Source organism: Colossoma macropomum, unplaced genomic scaffold (assembly GCF_904425465.1).
Source record: "Colossoma macropomum unplaced genomic scaffold, Colossoma_macropomum, whole genome shotgun sequence".
NCBI classification, from domain to species: Eukaryota; Metazoa; Chordata; class Actinopteri; order Characiformes; family Serrasalmidae; genus Colossoma; species Colossoma macropomum.
The window spans coordinates 2,887,586-2,911,303 of NW_023494787.1; the positions used below are offsets into that span (position 1 = coordinate 2,887,586).

Consider the following 23,718-nt stretch of genomic DNA (forward strand, 5'->3'; position numbering starts at 1 on the left):
CTCTAGAGGGCGCCTTTCATGCTTTTACGCTGAATTTGGTGGCGCTGTAGCTGTAGGTTGGAAGACGCAGAAAGAAGAAGAATCAGTGGCTCCTGGTGCTGCTGACTGTTTTATGTTGTGAGAAGTTTGAGAACCCAAATTTTGACAAATGGAGGATCAGACTTATTATTTAGCAGAAGAAAAAAGGGAGAGAATGTGAATCCTCACCGTCAGAGAGAGAAAACATGAAGAGAAACAAAATCAGGACAGACGACGGCAGAAAACCTGATGGCCACAGTAGGATCTACAACACGCTTGGAAAGGGAGGAGTGAGGGAGGGGGATTCAGCTGGGTGCAGTCTGCAACCTCACCACTAGATGCCACTAAATCTCACACACTGCACCTTTAATGTTAGAATTTCCAGATGAATTTCAGTGCATGTAGAACTTAAAAAAGTCTATTCTTTACAGTATTTGTAGAAGCTTTTAGAGCTGAGAACTGAATCTGATTTAGAAGAAAAACAGAAAACTTCTTACAGACAAACAAATGAGACAGAAAGATTCTGCAAGACAAAAGAAGCCATACTTTCAGCACTGTATTCTTTTATAATGATGAATGAATGCTGGATCTGGTCTCAGTCCCAACTGTTCCTACCTTTCCCCTGCTGTTAGCATGACAACATTCAAGAGGCCTGCTGCTGTGTTTAGCTATGCTAATGTACTTCAGTCCATGTTTATAGGTAACAGTGAGTCTTACAGGGTCAGAAACCACAGAATCAAGACTATTAGAGACACTGAACACCTCCACACAGTCTGAGGAGAGTGTGTGATTATTTAGTCATGCAGTTAGCACCATGCTAATCAGTGAAGTATTAGCTTCCATTGCTTGTTAGCAACATTAGCCTCGTAGCTCCAGTGCTAAAACTAAAGAAGCAAACAAATGTTAAATAAGACTGGGGTCGTAAACTGTCACAGGACCACCACACTGTAACGGCTGCTTTATGAGGGCATTTTAACGAATGTTATTGTTTGGTCAGTTTACAGAGCAGATTAACTCAGTGAAAAACATCAAAAATCTGCTGAATGCTTAGCCGTGTCTGAAACTGTGCCCTGTTCACTGTATAGAGCACTATTTTGGGGTTCTGACATTTTGTAGTGGAGTCTGAAAACAATGCAGAAGATCCAGTGCACTCAAACAATCCCACAGTGCACCGCAATAAGTAGTGTACAACTGATGTACCCTAGTGGATACAGCAGGGGTCGGCAGCCCAAACGTTAACCCACTTTGTCCTTTCAACAAAAATCAAACAACCTTGGGAGCCACAACATTTAATGTCCTTTTTACCATCTTGGCTGTAAATATGTCTCAGTATGTGCTGATGAACTAGTACAGACTAAAAAATATAATATAAACATAAACACAGACTTACTCTGCTTTAAGCTTTAGCTCAGCTATAGCTGCTTTTCTCGCATCTCCAGCAGGAAACCTTTCCTTGAAAGTGGACCAGTTTCTTGTAAAATGTCTCTAAACTTTTGATTTTTTACGAAGCTGAAGTCGCTTCTCATTCACCAGCTTCTTGTTCAAATTATCCCGTTCCACCCTAAATGGTGCAGCAGTTACTTTCTGCCGCCTCAGGCACCATTTAAGGTGGAACGGGATAATTTGAACAAGAAGCTGGTGAATGAGAAGCGACTTCAGCTCCATGACTTTTTATTGTTTGATAGTTTCTCACTGCAGATTAAACGTATCAGGAAACCAGCTGGAGTGATTATAAACACTAAGTCCATTCGTCTCCAAATTATTGATGTTCATCTTAAATCTCTCTCTTTGCCGTTTCGTTAGCTACTAGCTAGGCGAGACTGTTGTCTGTGTTGCTATGGTGACCAGCAGTCTGTGCTGATCTTCAGGGTTAAAGGGTGAATTAGCAGTTCTACATTAACTCCAGAGTTTAAGACCATTTATTGTTAAACTGTGTTGAACGATCAGCAGAGCTTTATTTTACTGTAAAGGAGGATTATTTTATTTTTACCTACAAATCTGATTCTGCTGTGGAGCCTCAACAGGGCAGTGAAAGAGCCACATGTTGCCGACCCCTGGGATGGGCGTACCCATAAAGCACTACGTTGTTTGGTTTAAAGATGCACGCGCAGATTCTATGAGTACGATTAGTGAGCTGAACTGCAGTGACAGTGTCTCCACCGAGCTCTACAGACCTGATACAGATGTAAGTCAGATCGTCTCGTGTGCAGTCAGACTCACATTTGTAGTGTTTGTCACAGTAATGAGAAACCCGTACGATGTAGCGTCCCAAACAGTTTGCTACCATCACCAACTCTGTTCCCTATAACAGACCCCGTTTACACCTGGTCAGTTCATCCGTCCAGTATCTGGATTATATCCTGATAGGATTTTAGCCACATGCATTTACACTTGGTAGTCAAATGCGTCTCCATTTAGTCGGGCTAAAATTTGATTGCTGTGGGACAGAATATGCAAATCAGCTCATTACGTGGCAACAAATCACCAACTGTTTATCTGTTGAGCCTCTTCGTCTGCAGTGTGTTTTGTATTGTCATGTCTGTCTGTGTTGCTATTTTCATTTCATCTCCAACCATGTGTGTCCTCCATGATCGTCTTCCTCACAGACACGGATCATGAGCCCAGTGACGGACTGCATGGGGAGGAGTTTCAGTTTCACAGGGAGGAGTTTCAGTTGAACAGGGAGGAGTTTCAGTTTCACAGGGAGGAGTTTCAGTTTCACAGGGAGGAGTTTCCGTTGTACAGGGAGGAGTTTCAGTTGTACAGGGAGGAGTTTCAGTTGTACAGGGAGGAGTTTCAGTTGTACAGGGAGGAGTTTCAGTTGTACAGGGAGGAGTTTCAGTTGTACAGGAAGGAGTTTCAGTTGTACAGGGAGGAGTTTGAGTTGTACAGAGAGAAGTTTCAGTTGTACAGGGAGGAGTTTCAGTTGAACAGGGAGGAGTTTCAGTTGTACAGGGAGGAGTTTCAGTTGAACAGGGAGGAGTTTCAGTTGTACAGGGAGGAGTTTCAGTTGTACAGGAAGGAGTTTCAGTTGTACAGGGAGGAGTTTCAGTTGTACAGGGAGGAGTTTCAGTTGTACAGAGAGAAGTTTCAGTTGTACAGGGAGGAGTTTCAGTTGTACAGGAAGGAGTTTCAGTTGTACAGGGAGGAGTTTCAGTTGTACAGGGAGGAGTTTCAGTTTCACAGGGAGGAGTTTCAGTTTCACAGGGAGGAGTTTCAGTTGAACAGGGAGGAGTTTCAGTGTCTTGGAGAGACGGATGCGTTTATGCTTCTACAACATGTGGCTCCAATGCGCCTCAGTCCAGGTTTAACGGATCAGATTTGCATCTGTTTTAAATGCATCTTGGCTGCATTTACACTTGCATTTTTATGTGTCTTGGCTTCCAGATATAATCCTGATACTCAAGACGCGTGAAGTGACCAGGTGTAAACGGGGTCATAGTGTTCTCTATAGTGATCCAGATATTCCAGTGTAGGGTACAGTGATTAGGGACTATTTCAGACACAGCACTTGTTTTTCCTCCACAGATCCAGGCTTTGGGAACCACACATGGTTCTACAGTGACATCGCTCAGCCAAGAACCCTTCTCAGAGTGTAAACTTTCTGGATAGAGATGATGTGTTAATGCGCAAAGGTGCTGATGTTCTGTTCAGTCAGTGCTGAACTGAATCTGTGGAATTTAATTAAAAAATAAAGATTTAAAGAAAAAAATACAGACTAATAACAAATGTGTTGCTTATCAAAAGTTTGGGGACACCTAGCATTGCAAAAGACCTTTAATACAAATGAGGTTGTTTCTTTTGTCGGTTCGTAATAACAAAGTTAAACCACCTGAAGCTGAGTGTCGAAGATAAATATGCTAAGGGTCTTACAGAGCTGCTTTATGATAAAGTTTCATGTGTCTGTTCATAATAAGCACATTTCATCATATCATTCAAATGACTAAATTCTTGTGTTTTCCATAATTTTCAATCAAAATGTGATGACTTTTAACGTCTTCTGGCCAGATCTGTGTGAATGATCTCTGACCGGCGGTAGGCTGAATGGGTGGGCCTAAACCGCTGTAGGCCAAATAGGTAAATATTCATAAATGTACAAATGTACAAACTCCTCCCAGCACAACTGAAACTCCTTTATAAAGTAACACATTCATAATGTGTTCATTCATAACAGAGCAGCTCCAACCCGCGGGGCTCACGGAGGACGATAAGTTAATATCCATGCTGTCGCTGTCAGGAACACGTGGTTTAGTAGGTAACAGTAAATAATAAACAGTTCAATTTATATCAGAATCATAAAATACTGTTTGCAGCACTGCATAAATGTGAGCTCACAACAGAAAGATGAAAACCTGAGGTTGTAATTTCTTTTTCAAGATTCTAAAAGGACCAATATATCACAGCTGTGCAGCAGCAGAAACAGAAATATCGAAATATCTCAAAACTATAGATATAAAATCATCTTTTACTACAGAAGCCTTTCACCAACATGGGAAAATATGGACTGTAGTGATTGTTTTTATTCTCACTTAGCATAACTACATACATAATTTCATAATTACATGACGCATGATCTCCTCACTGAGACTCAGTATTTTCTCAATTACAATATACTTTCATAATTATTTGATATCTTAATTCTAATACACTCAGTTATGACTTAATATCTCAATAATTACAATATACTATCTCAGGCTACTATCTCATGACTTAGTACTATCACATGAGTAATTATGATAGCAGATATGAGATCTTGACTTTTTTTGTAATTATGACTTACAAAATGGCTTGTTTCATTTATTTAATAGTTTCTGCACTACACTATACTAATTTTACAGATTAGTTATCATCACTAATGCTGCCGAAGAGACGGCGGTGGAGAAATGACGGCACTGCACAGACGCGCTTTATCTCCCAATATTTATGAATATTACACACAAATGAAAACAGAGGACGTTGTATATACATGATCATACTGACATCAAAACAAGGACAAGTTTTTCTTCCATGTGACTTTAACACAAAATGACGATTTAAAGAACTAAAATCTACAGATTATAAAGTTTGTATGAAAATAGGAAATAAAAACTGACACTTTACTCCACGTTTATAAAAATAAGTGTTTTTTTTCTAAAAGGGCTCAGAGTTTTAATCCCTAATAACTTTCCTCTAATCTGACTGACAGGACAGGAGCAGGACAGAGAAACACGGACATAAAACGAATATTTCATACAGATAAATCTGCTTTTTTCAGCTACCAGTTCACAGAAGTAAAGCTAAGACAGAATTTTGATTGTTTACTTTTTGTGCGTTGTATTTTACAGAACAGCAGCACAGACACAACACATAAAACTAACACTGATTACAAACTAGCAGACATTAAGTATTGATTATTTATGATTATGAATATGATGATCATGAAAAGTGTAGAACATGCTGGTAATAGTGCAGCGTTTAAAGGGCCCATATCTGGTCTTTTATTCAAAAGAAACAGCCATAATTCATTTTTAAAATGACAATTTTCCAACCTTTCTTCATCTCTTACAATTGAACAAGCTGCCTTTGTTACTGTGCCTTTAAGACTGATATATGTAAATGAGCTCTGTTCTTATTGGCCGACCTGTACTGTGCCTCATTCAAAAAGCAGTCTCTTGTAACTTCAGTGCGAATGGGCGGGGCTCATCTGCTATTTTTCCATGATATGGGCCCTTTAAGGTTTAAAACGATTCAAATCTGAAGTTACCAGCACCTGATTTTGGTAGACGACTTTAACTCACAGTAAATGTGTTTTTGTCGTGCTTTCTGAAGTGAAAGCTGTTTTTTAATCAAATATTTTGTGTATTTCATGGACGGATACACAATCCACACGCTGTGTTTATCACTATTACGGTACTGGATTCTGAGATATTCCACAAAAGGCAGCAATATAATGAGTTATGATGTTTTATGAACCAGAATAAAGTAGTTAGTTTAAAGACTCTATTCAGCAGAAAGGTGCTCTAATAACATGCACATATTCACAGGACCCGCTGTGTCAGTGGGATACAGGCACATACACAGTGTCACAACTCCACTGTTAATGCTTACGCAACTTCAGCTGCACAGACATGAAAAGTGTTCAATTAGGCGACTTTACTGAGCGGCCAGTTTGTTAAAAACTCGTACTGTACCCTCACGTATCGGCCATTTTATTAAACACCCACCATATACACTGTAAACAATAAAACATCAAGTCGTCTTTTTAAGTCTCAGGGTTGTTTAGTCAAAAGTTCTCCACACTCACATTTAAACTTACGTCAGGTCCCCAAAATGCAGTGTAAATTGAGCTTTACTCAGTGAATGTGGATGTTTGTCTCCTTATGAGCTGTAATTGTTCACATTTGTTCATTATTTGCTGGATTTTATTCAATTCCTCCCTCCGTTTAGTGACTGCTGGCTCCCACCCACAGACATCAGCGGGACGTGAACTCCTATCCTCCTGATGATCAGGCAGTTATACAGTCGTGCTACAGGAAGCTGTTCTTTATCTAAGCACAGGCTGTAGTTGATGTATTTATATATCGCTGCTGTAGGAAGAAAACCTCGTATCTCCATTTTTGCCATTTTTCAGTTTTTGATATAATTTGAAAACGCCTGTTGCTCTTTATATTGTGTGTAAATTTCATGATGAATGGACTAAAAGAAACAACCCAAAATTAAAGTTGGTTTTTCCTTCTCCTGTAAAGTTACCATTTTGGAGATACGAGGTTTTCTTTCAACGTTTTACATGCATGATATATTTGTATGTGCTTATATGTTTTTGATAAATATTCTGCCCATTTTTTATCATGGTACAACATTTTTTAAAAATTGTGTGCACCTGCTACGTACAGCACTGATGCGAAAAAACTGTGTCCGAAAATTCCGCATTTTCATGTTTTTTTTCCGCATCGCGCTCGGTGTGTAACAGCAGGGGAAGCTGATAAACTGCTGCTACAGTCTGTAACTGTAAGCACACAGAAAGCACCTGTATTGCTGGCGTTTCCAATAAAATGGCCAATGAGTGTACCTACAAGGTGTTTCTAATAAACTGACACCTCAGTCTATCACCACTAGACTCTGCGTCAAAGGTCACTGGCCCAGTCTGATGTCGGCTGGTCTCAGCTGTCTCTCCCCCTCAGCCAGGAATATCTGCATGGCTCGGTACAGCAGGTGGACCCCCAGCTCCCTCTTCCTCTTCGCAGTCCAGGTGGACACCACCCCATAATAGTCACCTCGCTTCTGATTGGTCAGCATCTTCAGGCCTGTCAGGAGAAATGCAGAATTCATCCTACAACAACAGATAATAACCTGACTGAACATTTCAAGATTGTATGTCTGATAAACTACAATATAATAGATATAATTTTTGTTCAACTTTGCTTTAATGGATGATTACTGTTTTTCAACCCAGATAGCATATATATATTACCCAACTCAAAATGATAAGTAATATAAATATAACTCATAAAGCTACTAATAAAAAATCATATAACAACTTTAAAACAGGTATTTTTGTTGTTAAAAACAGCACTCGGCCCCTAAATATGTGTTTTTTAATATAATTTTTAGAGAGACATTAAAGGTGCTTTTTAGCGGAATTTCTGCCAATGACGATAAATCTGTGAATCCTAATATTGGGTGAATTTATCGGCCAAATGATCTACTGGGAAGCCCCAAATATTCAGTTTACAGTGATTAAACATTTAACATCTCCCTTGTTAAACTTTAAGCATTTAGTTCAGGATGCAGTTCCACCAGGCAGATTTGTACTGGTGTAATAGCAGAAAGTCCCTAAAAGCTAGTTAAACAACTCAAAAACTCATATGTTCCTAAGCGGGTCACAAAAGAAGGCCAGAAGAAATAAAATACATAACACATTTATATAATGCTTATATAATAAAATGCAGTGCTGAGGTATTTCAACAAGTGTCGGGAAGGAGCTGTAAGGAGACTCTCAGTACCGATCGCGTCCACCATGCAGGCCTCGCGTGTGTAGGCCTCCACTGGGATGACGTTCTGGAAGCAGTGGAGGGAAATCACACCTTGACCACAATTCCACACCTGCAGGATGTGCTGCACCTTCGAGCAGAGTTTCTAAAGGAGAGGAACACAGCTTTAGTTCCACCATCTGCAAATCCAAAATACAGCAATGTGTGTCTTTCTGGAGTAGCCAGGAGTTCACTGTGCTGTCGTATTCATCATACACCAAACACCTGAAGGAGGACTGTGACAATTAATCGATTATTATTAGGTGACAACATTTACTACATTACACTACAGTAAGTGTAGGGGGCGATATGGCTTCTACTGTTTCATTTAAAAAGCTCTATAATGTTCATATGATCCACACAGTCACTCTGACACACTGTAATACACTACAGTAAGTGTAGGGGGCGATATGGCTTCTACTGTTCCATTTAAAAAGCTCTATAATGTTCATATGATCCACACAGTCACTCTGACACACTGTAATACACTACAGGAAGTGTAGGGGGCGATATGGCTTCTACTGCTCCATTTAAAAAGCTCTATAATGTTCATATGATCCACACAGTCACTCTGATAGACTGTAATACACTACAGGAAGTGTAGGGGGCGATATGGCTTCTACTGTTCCATTTAAAAAGCTCTATAATGTTCATATGATCCACACAGTCACTCTGACAGACTGTAATACACTACAGGAAGTGTAGGGGGCGACATGTCTTCTACTGTTTCATTTAAAAAGCTCTGTAATGCTCATATGATCCACACAGTCACTCTGTCAGACTGTAATACACTACAGGAAGTGTAGGGGGCGATATGTCTTCTACTGTTTCATTTAAAAAGCTCTGTAATGCTCATATGATCCACACAGTCACTCTGTCAGACTGTAATACACTACAGGAAGTGTAGGGGGCGATATGGCTTCTACTGTTTCATTTAAAAAGCTCTGTAATGCTCATATGATCCACACAGTCACGCTGTCAGACTGTAATACACTACAGGAAGTGTAGGGGGCGATATGGCTTCTACTGTTTCATTTAAAAAGCTCTATAATGTTCATATGATCCACACAGTCACTCTGACAGACTGTAATACACTACAGGAAGTGTAGGGGGCGATATGGCTTCTACTGTTTCATTTAAAAAGCTCTGTAATGCTCATATGATCCACACAGTCATTCTGTCAGACTGTAATACACTACAGGAAGTGTAGGGGGCGATATGGCTTCTACTGCTCCATTTAAAAAGCCTCTATAATGTTCATATGATCCACACAGTCACTCTGACAGACTGTAATACACTACAGGAAGTGTAGGGGGCGATATGGCTTCTACTGTTTCATTTAAAAAGCCTCTATAATGTTCATATGATCCACACAGTCACTCTGACTGACTGTAATACACTAAAGGAAGTGTAGGGGGCGATATGGCTTCTACTGTTTCATTTAAAAAGCTCTATAATGTTCATATGATCCACACAGTCACTCTGACAGACTGTAATACACTACAGGAAGTGTAGGGGGCGATACGGCTTCTACGGTTTCATTTAAAAAGCGCTATAATGTTCATATGATCCACACAGTCACTCTGACAGACTGTAATACACTACAGGAAGTGTAGGGGGCGATATGGCTTCTACTGCTCCATTTAAAAAGCCTCTATAATATTCATATGATCCACACAGTCATTCTGACAGACTGTAATACACTACAGGAAGTAGAACCACAGAAGTAGAACTTGTAGCATTGATCAAACCTCAATGGCGCGGCAAAGAGAGTGGAACCGTTCATGAAAAAGTAAACGGCTAAAATAAACAGAAATAAGAGTTCAGTTCTCTCAAACCTTGGAGGTTTTATCTCCTCTGAAATACTCCAGGGCTTCGTAAAGGTGGCTGTACGGCCTGGAGCGCTTCCCTTTTCCAACGTAGAAGATCGCACCGATGAAAGTCTGGAAACGCTCCTGAGGCGTCATGGACTGACTTCGGTACGGAAGATTCTTCGTCACTCTAGATGAGCAACCAGATTAAGCAAAATTATTCTTTGGATTTTTTTCCAAAATTACGACATTCTTACAATTGCTAACAATCGATATTGAGATCGTGATTATTTAACATGATTACTTACTGACTTTGGAAACATCATGCATTTATTAAACTTAAAAAAAAAATTATTAATTAAATTTCTTGTTTGTTTTACAGTGGAATTCTTTGAATTTTAAGTATAATTAAAATACATTTTAAAAAGGCAAATAAAATTAATATTTAAATTAATAATATACAAATAATAAAATAAATGAGATAAAAAAAGATCAACTATGTTGTAATGCACTTCCATAACCTACTCAAAACTGCAAAACATATACAAAAATAATAAATAAAAATAAACTAGACGAAATAAATGAGATGAGTTTGTGCTTTTAGGGAGGGGTGAAAGGGGTCTGCTGGATTTATAGCACAAGACAAAATGAAAGCATCTCTGCAAAACTTAATTCAAATCGTTTTAGGCCAAAATTGTAACTGAAAATTAAATTACTTGCCCAGCCCGAAGATATCATACTTACTGTTTCACAATAATGAGATTAAATAAGGAAAAAACTTAATAATTAGACAGTTTAAATGAAGAAACAACGTCACCTGGGATCCAGAAGCAGGTAGTTGAAGCTGGACTTTATGATGCCCTCACGCCACCTCTTATTCTGATCCGGCTGGTCAAACTGCTCACACAGTGCAAACTCGTCCGCCTTGCAGTCGGGCAGATCGAACGTACAGAGGACTTTATTCAGCTCTGGACTGTAAACTGCAGATAAACAGTCAGTAATAATAAGTGTCCCCAAAAGTGAAGCGTATCAGTGCTGGAGATAGTGATTCATTAACTGCAGTGATAAATGATTTTAAATGCAATGTGAAATTCATTACTGAACAATTTGAATTTTTAAAATAGAGTTTAGACAGAGCTGCCAGATTTGCTTAAAATGAGCACATTAAATATTCAATAATTAGTACATTATTTCATAATTTTTTAATAGTGTGCTCATTTCAAACTATCAGGCTGTTCTGTCCAAACTTTAAATTTTTTTTTCATTTAAAATGGCTTAAAAATGAATTTATGCCAAAATAACAGAATCTAATTGTGCCAAAAATGGGTTATGATGCACTGAATCGTTTCTTAAGAATCATAACTGAATCAAATCAGTGTAACATCTTTATGCAGCTGACTTATGCGCTCTGCAAATTTAAATATTTAAAAATTTAAATATTTAGATATTTGGCATATTTGCATAATAATAATAATGTTTGTTGAGGGTGCGGTGATTTCAGTTCAGTACTGAGAAACAACAAATCTGATATGGCTTTCACTGAAATCACTGTCATGGTTCCCAACTAAACATCTGAGTGCAGCCTATCAGATTAAAGTGGGCGGGACTTATGCTGTAGATACACCCACTCTCAAATGACTGGGCTTTTTTTCTGAACAGTTTATAAATGGTAGAGGTTCTTTGGGGTTTATTTTGTTAGAGGCGGCGCAGCAGGTGCTAGAACGGTTCTACTGGAGAACCTGAACCAAAGCAGCCTGTGTAGAACACAAGAACCTATAGAATCGAGAACATTTTAAAAAAGTTAAATATTAGAAATCTAATCGAATCTTAACCTCAAAACTGAAAACTTGTTTGGAATCTCACAATTCTGACATTATATTAATATTATGGGACAACACTACAACTTCAAATACAACAAATAGTCAGTAGGAAGATGTAAAATAATAATAAATCTCTATAAGATTAATATTCAGTATGAAATTCTATCAAATGAACCTCCAGAATAAGTTGTAATAAAATTAATATCAAGAATGAAGTTCTATTAAATTAACATTCAGAATGAAGTTCTAGTAAAATTAATATCGAGAAGGAAGTTCTAATAAATATAACATCCAGAATGAATTTCTAATAAAATTAATATCAAGAATGAAGAGGTTTTAATAAAATGAACATCAAGAGTGAAGTTCTATTAAAATTCTATCCAGAATGAAGCTCTAATAAAATTAATATCCAGAATGAAATTCTAATAAAATTTATATCGACAATGAAGTTCTAATAAAATGAACATCCAGAAGGAAGTTCTATGAAATTAATATCCAGAATGACTCATATTTGAAAGGTGATTAAAAGAAGAAGGAATTAAAGGCTGAAAATAACTACAGTATTTTTTATCATTTAATAAATTCTTCTTCAATCTACTCTGTTAAAGTCTCTACTGAATAAAACAACAATGATTACTAATTTGGTGATTCCAAACATTTGATTGATAGTTAATGTGTATTGTTAATGTTGATGATGTTCGGTTCCTATTAAGTACCAAATAAAGTAAATGTAAATAAAGCAAAATCAAAATGTTAAACTGACCGCTAGCTGAACTTAGCGGGTTGCAGTGCTACGTACCAGTGAATGCAGATGAGCCGTCCTGAGCTGGCTGCTGGGTGGCCGCTGTATTCTGAAGCGATCTTAATTTCTGGATGTACAGTGGGCGAGTGTGGGAGGTAATGGGCCCGGGACGTTCTCCTAGGTCCACCAGCTTGCGTCTGAGCTCGCGGTCCGTCAGCCCTTGGGTCTCAGGAGCGTCCTCTGCGCTGGGGCGCTGGTTCTCTTTCCCTTTCTCTGGACTTCCAGCCGTGTTCTGCAGAGAGCGCCAGTCGTAGAGCACCGTGTCCTCGCTGGTGGAGGTGAGGACGCTGGAGCTCAGCGAGGTGTTTGATGTTGGAGGAACATGCGTTTCTATCAGTTCATGCCCTTCTTCAGTGTCGGTATAGAGATACTCCACAGGCTCGTCCATGTCGGTGATCATCGGACGTCCACCGGGTGTGTAAGAAAGGTTGGCCAGTGTTTGAGGTTTGCAGTGGCTGTAGAGTCGGCTCATGCTGTACCTGGGCGTGCAACCAGAAGATGAACCTTCACCTCTGTTTCTCTGAGGCTCAGAGCAGTCCAAACTGGAGCTAGAACCTGACTCTAAAGTAGTCTGAGACGGAGAGGACTCTTCTTGAGAGTCTACTGCACCCTTGTTTTTTCTTAAGCTCTTAGAATTTTCATGAGATGTTTGCATTTGCATGGTGGAACCTTTCAACCTTCCTGTACCTTCACTTGAGGTGGACAGGTCTGAGGTTAAAAATTCCTCAATTGATGGAGAAGCCCCCTTGCAAGAACTTTCCAAACTACCTCTAGTCTTCTGAGGCTTGGGCCAATCAAAACTTGAGCTAGAACCTGACTCTAGGCTCGCCTGAGATGGAGAAGATGGAGAAGGTTCATCTTGAGAGTCTGTTCCACACTTTTCGTCTTTTGAAGCACAGGTGGCTTTACGTGATGTCTGCATTTGCATCACAGCATATCTGGGTCTTCCTGTACCTTCAGTTGATGTGGATGCATCTGAAGTTAAAAATTCCTTTTCTTCATCGAACACTACGGAAGTTCCTTTGCTAGAACCCCCCAAACCCCCACCACCTCCTTCTAATCTTTCCTCAGCAACACCTCTTGGGATTATGACTGTGTCGGCCATACTTCCAGAGACGATCAACGTGTCTGCCTGGCTCGGCCGATCACCTGAACCTTGGCTTGACAAACCCTGAAGGTCCCTCACGCCACTGTCGTCATCTCTAGGGAGTATAAGCGTGTCAGCCATGCTTCCAGAGACAATTAATGTGTCTGCTTGGCTTGGGTGGTCAACTGAACCTTGGCTTGAAGAAACCCGAAGGTTCCTCACGCCGCTGTCAATGTCTCTTAACCCGTTCACTTCAAAAGAAGGCTTGGATGGAGCTTCGTCTGAACCATATGGAGATTTGGGCGTGTTGCGGCGCATCCTGATAGGCGTGGGCAACGTCTGCTCGAAAAGAGAGGAGGTGGAAAGCACAGACGGAGAAAAATTAAATGATTTCTGCGAGCAGCGGCTGAGTCTTGACCGAGTTCTGCCAGTTACAAAAGGGCTCGGGGTTTCACCAAGCCTGTCTACAACCTCCAGGATGCTATTATGCTCTTGATGCTTGTCCTCCATTGGCGGTTTCGTGCCTCTGTCTTCAACCGAGTCGAGGTTTTCCGTCTCAGATGTGTCAGAACTTTTGGCCAATCCAATGGATTGGGTACTAGATTCAGTTGGAGCTGGATTTCTATCGGGTTCTTTCCCCAAAGGTGAGAACTTATCTGCAGTAGGCAATGGACCTTCAATTGCACTCTTATATGGGTCACTATCACAGCTGCTGTACTTACTAGATCCACTGCTGCTAAAAACAGAAGCATGAGCTTTGCCTTCTAGCTCATTAACATTGTTAGCAAACACATTGTCATCTATATCATCATCATCATCATCATCATCATCATCAGGTTCCACCAGTAAACCTGGTCCCACTATAGTCTTGTCGAAATCATCTTCCAGCAAGCTGCCACCTCTGCAAAACACAAACACCTCGTCTGGAGAGGTCACGTCAATGCCTTGGTTTTGCAACACGGTGGCCATGCGTTCCGAATCCAGGAAGTCTGGATATTGGGAGAAATCTACAGTCATATCACTGTAGTCATCATTTTGCTTCCCAGAAGGACTCTGGAATGGAGAACGTGGTGCTGGGAAGTACTCATTAGAGTCCCTGAAGGATACGCTCTTTCGGCTTGGCTGAAGGAACAGGGATGAACGTTTTAAATCTGGGCTGCAGTCTTTGGTTTTGTACAGTGGCGCCCCCTCTGGACTCCTTTTAAAGTCTATAACAGACAGACGGGTGCTGGATAGAACAGGTGGAACATCTCCACAGTCTCCTGTTCTATCAAACATTCCACTCTCACGCAGGTGAAATCCAGAAACATCAGAAAGCCAGGATTCATGAGCTCCTCTAACCCGACAGGGCTGCCCGTTTACCCCAGACATCCTGAAAAAACTCGACTGCCGAGTGCTGCTCAGCGGATCGTCTCCGAAATCACTCAGCATGGACGACAGGCCAATGCTGCTGTCCCTCATGGAGTGGCCGGAGTAGATCGCTATAAAGAAGAGGAAAAAACACTTATATATAACATTCCCGCCTATCAATACAAACTGAAATCTGTTTATATTAATCGTAAATTAGCATGTTATTTATTATATAAATATCTACATAATTATATAATTATAACACAATCATACATTATTACATAACACATTTTGTTTCAATATATATTTTGTAAAAAAAACAAACCAACAAACCAAAAAAAAACATTAACTAATATATAGCCTACAACAGTATTAATTATTACAACATTATAGTCTTAGACTATAATGTTTGGACTTCTGGACGTAGAGTCCAAAGTATGACCAAATGATGTCGACGTTTTCAAACGTAAACTGGAGACTCATCTCTTTGTAAAGCAAGTGAACACTAATCTAAGTATTTACTGAAATATACTGCACTTATGCTACGTCTATCTCTGTATCTTTTTTTCTAGGTATTATCACCGGCTTTTGTTTTCTGGCAGTGTTTGAGCTGAAGGGTAGTTTGGAACCCAACCTATTTGCACTGGCTTTGACACATTTTCTGGTGGTGTGTACGTCGCTCTGTGTAAGAGCATGTGCTAAATGTTGTAAATGTTCCATAAACGAGTCCAAACGACATCGAGACTGAGATGAGAGTCCAAATAATGTCTAGACCAAGAAGAGACCGAGTCCAAACTGTGTTGAGGCCGAGACAAGACCCACTGCAAATGATGTCAAGACCGAGACGGGTCCAAACGATGTTGAGACCAAGATGAGACCAAGATGAGTCCAAACGACGCCGAGACAGAGACCAAACAATGTCAAATGTGAGATGAGAGCGAGTACCAATGATGTTGAGACTGAGACGAGAAAGAGACCAAATGATGTCAAGGCGGAGACCAAATGACGTCGAGAGCCAGACGAGACTGAGACCAAACAACGTTGAGGGTGAGACGAGACAGAGACCCAACGACATTGAGAGCTAGACTAGAGTGAGTCTAAACCATGTAGAGAGCGAGACGAGACAGAGACCAAACGATGTCAAGATCAAGACACAGAGACCAAATGATATCGAGAGCGAGACTAGATGGAGTTTTTGGTCTCGAGGCCGGTTTTGAGTACAACACTAGTTCTAATTTTGGCCAAATGTAGTTTTTTCTCATGTGGTAAACTGCGCTTTTCTTCCAGTGATGTATTTGCCTGCTGGACTGTTTTAAGTCAGACATTTAAAATAAAGTCAGGATGTTACATTCCTCTCAGGAGATGAACCGAGCTGAGAGAGCAGCAGGCGGATGATAAGCAGACTGCGTCCGCGTATTCGTTATCTTTAGTGACCCGGGGTCTTTTTCCTCCTTTTCTGAAGCGGTAAAAGATAAAAACGCCAGAACTGTGTCAGTGTTAGTTCCAAATGAATCTGCAATGGTGGATAAGTACATGAGAAACATCCAACATCGGTCCATATCGGTGCATCCGTTTTCAGTGCACATGGCTGCTACTGCGGCACAGCACAGCCAGCAAAGCAGAACATTTCTACAAGTCCTCTACATTTTATAAACGTTACGGCAAATTACAGTCCATCCCTAATAAAAAGCTTGATATATACACAAAAAGCACTTACAGTACTGGAATTTGGGTAAATCTTCATACTCCACTTGCGGTGCCTGAGACTCGTACTCCTGCAGTATGCTCGCACATTTACTGTTCTCTTCCTGCTCCGCCAAATCCGCAGGTTTGTTTCCATCCTGAAAACAAAATAACACAAATTTTTTACACTGTAACACGAGAAAGGGGCTAAATTAAATGTTTTTGAGGTTTGAATTGATGCAAATTATTGATTTTGTTCATCTAAACTAAAACGTTGCTTTTCATTGTTTCATTCAGAGCATTTATTTGAGTTTAATTAAACCAGTTCAATTGTCTATTACCATGTGAACTATTTTTTTGAGAAAAAAAAGTACAGTTTCTAAAGACTTCTCATAAATTTTTCATTCTTTTTTTAAAAACAAAGCAATGGGCTAAACACACATCTGAGCCCAGATGAAAAAGAAATCTGTTGAAAGTGATGAATGAGTTACCTGGTCTTTCAGGCTGGGGTTCCCACCGTTCTTCAGAAGTAATTTGAGGTTCTGATAACATCCCCATGACGCAGAAATATGTAACGGAGTCAGGTCCTCACTTGACCTGAAACATCGGAGGAAAAAATATGAAAATATTCATAGCTTATCAATAAAATCCATTATTTTCTCAGGAAAAAACAGTTGTAAAAATTGTTCAATTTGATTCCAATGAAACATAAGAGCAGATCCACAAAGCAGGACTATAAAACGTGATAAATTAAGTCACAGTACTCTTTAGAACACCGTACCACATGTTTCATTACAGAAAGATTATAATTAGTCCTGTTTGATAGGATTTAGTGCAGCACAGTGGGTGAAACACTCTTCAGTGTTTTTATAGTATTTTTATTAAATGTAGCACAACTGGGGCTTTTGGCTGGTTCCAACTTATTAAACCTCCACACCAGTCCCATTTCACCCCTCGCCCCTACCCCTCCGTTTTGTGTGTTCATGTCTAGGGGTAGGGTGTCCCGGTTCTTGTTGAGATAGAGGAGTAGGGTAAAGTGTTGGGGCCACATGACCCTCCAAAAGGAGGATTTTCAGAGACTCCAAACAGAGAGTTATGAGGAAAAAAGAAAAAAGAACCTTTTCTTCATAAGAAGCATAAAAAAAAAAAATCACTAGTAGTGCTGACGACTCGGTAGCCAAATTTCCAGTTCCACTTTAAATGGTGCCACAGTTACATTCTGGCTCCTCAGGCATCAGAACTGCTGCTCCATTTAAGGTGGAACAGAAAAATTTGAACGAAAAGCCAGAGAATATCTGACTTCAGCTTCATATCACTGAAGAATTAGGGGTGGGTGATAATAAATAATTGCCCCCCTCTTTGAAGATCATATGATGCCCTAAATGTAACTAAAGCCCAGCAGTGAGGAGCTGAACTTTACCCTCCTCTGCTGTCACTGCAGACTGGCAGGGTCGCCTACAGAGCAGCGCTGGTAGCTGTTAATGAAGTGATGCTCTTTTTACTTGAGGGTCCCATTTCAGAGGGAAGATTTCAACCACTACCGCTTGTAATTCAGTTCAAAGTGGCAAAGTGACACCCGAAAACAAGGGGTAGGGGTAAAAATAAGAAATGGGACTGGGCCGAAGTAATCGTGCTGCATATTGTGTCTAAATGTCATGAAGTATCGTAAAATTGCACTTTCTGCCATAATGCCCAGAGTGGACACCTTCGAAAGAAACATCAGAAAACATCTCTCTTTGATATAGTTTAATTAAAACTATACGTCTCCTTGGTGTTTATCTTTTTAATCCATGTTATTGTCTTATATGGTTTTAAATTCATACTCACAGTATCATTCTGTTACTGTTAAGCTTTATCACCTGTCTGTAAAGCACTTTGAGCTGCCACCGCTATGAAAAGTGCTCTGTAAATAGGGCTGAAAGATTCAACAATTTAACAGAGGGTAATTTTCAAATCGCAAGTGTTGTATTTTTTTTTTTTTTAAAAGTAAAAGCCTAGATTAACAAAAACGTCGCCTTAAGTTTTAAGAGGGGAAATTTAACCTGATAATAGAGAGTTTGTGAACTGCCTGTAGATGAGTTAGACCAATCAGATCCAACTAAACCTCCACATGTTCACATTCAGGGGGTCAAGCCTCCAGCCAGAAAAGTTGGATATTTTGGTCTTTTTGGCCAAAAAAACAGCCCTGAACCTTAATTCATAGAAAATAGTTGGAATTTAAATTGCAGACGCAAAATTAGACAGAAAAAATCCCAATTGGATATCTGTAAATAAGAACATTATTAGAGCAGCACTATGTAGGATTTGGGGATTTCTCTCTGGTGGAAATATGTAATTGCATGCAATGTGTGAAAGAACATTTTGCAGTGTTGCTTGTGTTTTGGACCCTCACAGGCAGATGAATCTGACTTTTGCGAGTAAGTTGAAAGAGAATTTACAGAGAGCTCAGTCTAAACTTGGTGAAGCAGCGTCTCTGAGGATGTGAGTGAATTATCTACTATTGTCATCACATCTTCATCAGTGTGATGTTGATTTTGAGATCATTTGAGGCCGAAACATCGAGCCGGACTTTCTTTTAGAGTCTGTGTGTGACGTTAATACATAAAGTGGTGGTGTGACAAACTCGACGCCTCTGACTTCAGAGGTCAGACTTGGTCTGCTGAACGACTAACCCAGGGGTCGCGACCCAAATGTTAAGAAGAGCCATTTTGTCCTTTTAACAAAAATCAAACCTGGGAGCCACAACATTTTATGTCCATTTTGCCATCTTTGCTGTATATATGTCTCAGTATGTGCTGCTTTTCTCACATCTCCGGCAGGAAACTTAGTAGAACGGTTTCTTGTAAAATGTTTGATTTTTTACGAGGTTGAAGTCGCTTCTCATTCGCCAGCTTCTTTTAGAATTTTCCTACCTTAAATGGTGCCTGAGGCGCCAGAACGCAACTGCATTCATCTCCAAATGATCAATGTTCGTCTTAAATCTCTCTCTTTGCCGTTTCGTTAGCTACTAGCTTGGCGAGACTGTTGTCTGTGTTGCTATGGTGACCAGCAGTCTGCACTGATCTTCAGGGTTAAAGGGTGAATCAGCAGTTCTACATTAACTCCAGAGTTTAAGACCATTTATTGTTAAACTGTGTTGAACGATCAGCAGAGCTTTATTTTACTGTAAAGGAGGATTATTTTATTTTTACCTACTAATCTGATTCAGCTGTGGAGCCTCAACAGGGCAGTAAAAGAGCCGCATGGGGCTCCGGAGCTGTGTGTTGCCGGTTGCTGGACTAACCTGAGGTTTGGGTCAGCGCCGTATTGCAGGATGAGTTTGAGGCAGCGAAGTCCTTTCTCCGACTCTTTACCTGCAGCCAGATGCACAGCAGCCATACCTTCCGCCAGAACCAGGTTAGGGTCCGCACCCTGCTGCAGCAGAGACTCCACAGTCCTGTTAAACAAAACATAAACACAACGTTAACGAAGAAAAAGCAGGCTGGAATCTAACACTGAGCTCATCTTGAAAGCTGCACAATGAGTTAAAGGGCCCATAACATGGAAAACTGACCTTCCCTCACTTTTTTAAAATAAAAAAGTTTAACGTAGTTATTTAACATTGCTTAAGTTTCAAAACGTACGGTTCGCTCTCCAGCCCATATATGGAAAATTAGCTGCTAAGCTCATTTTTAATTCGTTGTGTTGTGATGTCACAAAAACCAACACATTTACGCTTATCTGCTTTTTCGGTATGCAGAAGTCTGACTTGTAGTTATAAAGACTGTTTCAGCCCAGGCTGCTTTTGAATGAGAGACAATACAGGGCGGCCAATTAGAACAGAGCTCATTTACATATATCAGTCTTAAAGGCATAGTAACAAAAACAGCCTGTTTAATTTTAAGGCAAGGGTATTTAATTAAAATTCAAGTCCAAAAAAGTCCAGCTAAAGAAAATGTTCTCAGTCAGAGGTCCGGAACATCATAATGTCTAACTTGCATCATCAGTGCCATATACTGTTTACTGAAGTAGCCTAGTAGGTATATCAACATCTTATACAGTCAACAACTGAATATCAAATCAAATAAAGTACAGTTCAGTCATATTTTAACAACATTTATCGTCGGTTTTCTCTTTTTAGAGCACGACGTGAAATAACTTCCCTCTGACTCACTTTCTTCTCCGACTGCTGTCTCGCCTCGTCCCTCCCCTGTGTGTGCGTCACTCATTTGAGTCTCAGTGCTCATCGTAATGCACAGATCTGATTGGCTGAGTAGTGTCATGTGTGATATTTACAACTCATGCGATTGGTCTGTGAGTCTCCCGGGCCGTTAAAGCTACCATAAAGATTAGAAAAGTTACACAGATTAAAACAGGACCACCCCATCGAAATTAACGAATTCTCCATAGTTTATCAGTTATAGGTCCAGGTCCACATAGGACAGCATCTGGGTCCAGACTCAGTCAACGGTCCGCTTATTACTGACCTCTGTTCTAAGGGATAAATAGAGGTTAGAAGATGGTCTTGTAGAAAAATTGTGACTGTAACAGGAACATACAATCACACAAACATCCTAAGCGGAGGAAAAAAATAAAAACAAAAATTGTAGGATATGGGCTCTTCGATCATTTCCGTGTAAACACTGATGCATCACAGAAAGCTGCGATGTGCAAATGAGCTCTCCAACTAATCACAGTGTTTGTTTACTGTGCAATGTAAACCAATCGCAGCTCCAGATGAGTTACTGTGGGTGTACTAATGAACCAACGAATTCACATAATCCAACAAAAATCAGGACACTCTGATTTTCTTTATCCATCATTATGGAGTCGCCAGTGTGTTTTTAATGTATTGTAAGGTGTGTCATAATCGCTGTACTACTATTCTGTCTGTATCATGCAGCCCTAGTTCACATTTACAGACAATAGAATATATATTTAACAGGAAAAATGATAATCTAATTCAACTGAGCAGCAGGGTAAGGTGGGTGTTTCTAATAAAGCGGCCAGTCAGCGGAAGCACAAGGTGGGTGTTTCTAATAAAGTAGCCAGTCAGTGGAAGCACAAGGTGGGTGTTTCTAATAAAGTGGCCAGTCAGTGGAAGCACAAGGTGGGTGTTTCTAATAAAGTAGCCAGTCAGTGGAAGCACAAGGTGGGTGTTTCTAATAAAGTGGCCACTGGATGGAAGAACAAGGCGGGTGTTTGTAATAAAGTGGCCAGTCTGCGGAAGCACAAGGCGGGTGTTTCTAATAAAGTGGCCACTGAATGGAAGCACAAGGTGGGTGTTTCTAATAAAGTGGCCAGTCAGTGGAAGCACAAGGTGGGTGTTTCTAATAAAGTGGCCAGTCAGTGGAAGCACAAGGTGGGTGTTTCTAATAAAGTGGCCAGTCAGTGGAAGCACAAGGTGGGTGTTTGTAATAAAGTGGCCACTGAATGGAAGCACAAGGTGGGTGTTTCTAATAAAGTGGCCAGTTAGTGGAAGCACAAGGTAGGTGTTTCTAATAAAGTGGCCAGTTAGTGGAAGCACAAGGTGTGTGTTTCTAATAAAGTGGCCAGTCAGCGGAAGCACAAGGTGAGTGTTTCTAATAAAGTGGCCAGTGAGTGGAAGCACAAGGTGGGTGTTTGTAATAAAGTGGCCACTGAATGGAAGCACAAGGTGGGTGTTTCTAATAAAGTGGCCAGTTAGTGGAAGCACAAGGTAGGTGTTTCTAATAAAGTGGCCAGTTAGTGGAAGCACAAGGTGTGTGTTTCTAATAAAGTGGCCAGTCAGCGGAAGCACAAGGCGGGTGTTTCTAATAAAGTGGCCACTGAATGGAAGCACAAGGTGGGTGTTTCTAATAAAGTGGCCACTGAATGGAAGCACAAGGTGGGTGTTTCTAATAAAGTGGCCACTGAATGGAAGCACAAGGTGGGTGTTTCTAATAAAGTGGCCACTGAATGGAAGCACAAGGTGGGTGTTTCTAATAAAGTGGCCACTGAATGGAAGCACAAGGCGGGTGTTTCTAATAAAGTGGCCACTGAATGGAAGCACAAGGCGGGTGTTTCTAATAAAGTGGCCAGTCAGTGGAAGCACAAGGTGGGTGTTTCTAATAAAGTTGCCAGTCAGCGGAAGCACAAGGTTAGTGTTTCTAATAAAGTGGCCACTGAATGGAAGCACAAGGCGGGTGTTTCTAATAAAGTGGCCAGTCAGTGGAAGCACAAGGTGGGTGTTTCTAATAAAGCAAATGAAGAGTCTGTATCAAATTTACACAAATATATAACAAATACTGTACATAAAGAAACAAAAATCCTCGGGATCGTAACCTTCGACTGAACACAGTAAAACAAGACAACATAACTAGGAATAACGAAAGAGTATCTTAATGAAACTGAGTGAATATTTTACCTGACATCCGTGTCGTTGACTGCTGTGTACAGACGGAGGGCCAGATCCGAGCGGCTCCGTTTCGGAGGCATAGTTTCTGTCTAACCTCGGATTATGCGCTGATGTGAGTGCTCTGTTATCTTTAGCAGCCAGTCCGCACAGATTAACAGCACAAAAAGCATCAGAGAAGTCACGGAGAGCCCGGAGAGGAGGTCCTGTGCTTTTCTGCATGTAACACCGTCTATAAACCGTCTACTGCTCAGTTTGTTTGGAGAAAGACAGATTTGCGTACAACTTTCGTGGTTAAATTTCCCTCCGTTGATGTATGTGTTGTTTCCCCGAAGAGTCGCTGCTGTGTCCACAGCGCCACCTGCCGGAGCGGAGGACTTTCGTTTATTGTTATCTGCTGTAATCTTGATTCATTACTTATCAAATGTAACACAATCATAACCCCTATTTATTCATTATAATAGTCGATACAATCATCCGAGTGCCTAATTAACTCGGAATGACCAGCAGAGGCTTTTTTTTCTGAATTTAACTTATAATTTGATGACTTATGATGACGTTCGGTCTTTTATTACTTTTTATAATTTATTACATTTGAGTCTAAAATTTTTGTGTGCTGGCTCATTTATAATTTATTGTTTTCAATGTGATTAGCATGATTAAACAAAACCTGGTTCAACACAACACAACCACTATATTACATTATATTATATTTTAGTATAGTATAATGTATTATATTATACTATATGGTTACGTTAATGTTATGATGCACTATTATCTATTTAT

General features: G+C 40.2%; 1 protein-coding gene across 1 annotated transcript; it reads right to left on the bottom strand.

The window, feature by feature from the left end:
* Nucleotides 1-6,783: 6,783 nt before the first annotated feature.
* On the bottom strand, nucleotides 6,784-23,302 carry ankle1 (ankyrin repeat and LEM domain containing 1). The gene is made up of 9 exons (XM_036565589.1): nucleotides 22,945-23,302; nucleotides 19,864-20,016; nucleotides 17,072-17,177; nucleotides 16,615-16,738; nucleotides 12,458-15,028; nucleotides 10,656-10,818; nucleotides 9,866-10,028; nucleotides 8,001-8,133; nucleotides 6,784-7,301 (listed from the first exon to the last, which is right to left on the bottom strand). The coding sequence occupies exons 1-9, from the start codon at nucleotides 23,013-23,015 to the stop codon at nucleotides 7,129-7,131; spliced, it is 3,657 nt and encodes a 1,218-aa protein (XP_036421482.1). The 5' UTR covers nucleotides 23,016-23,302; the 3' UTR covers nucleotides 6,784-7,128.
* Nucleotides 23,303-23,718: the final 416 nt, after the last annotated feature.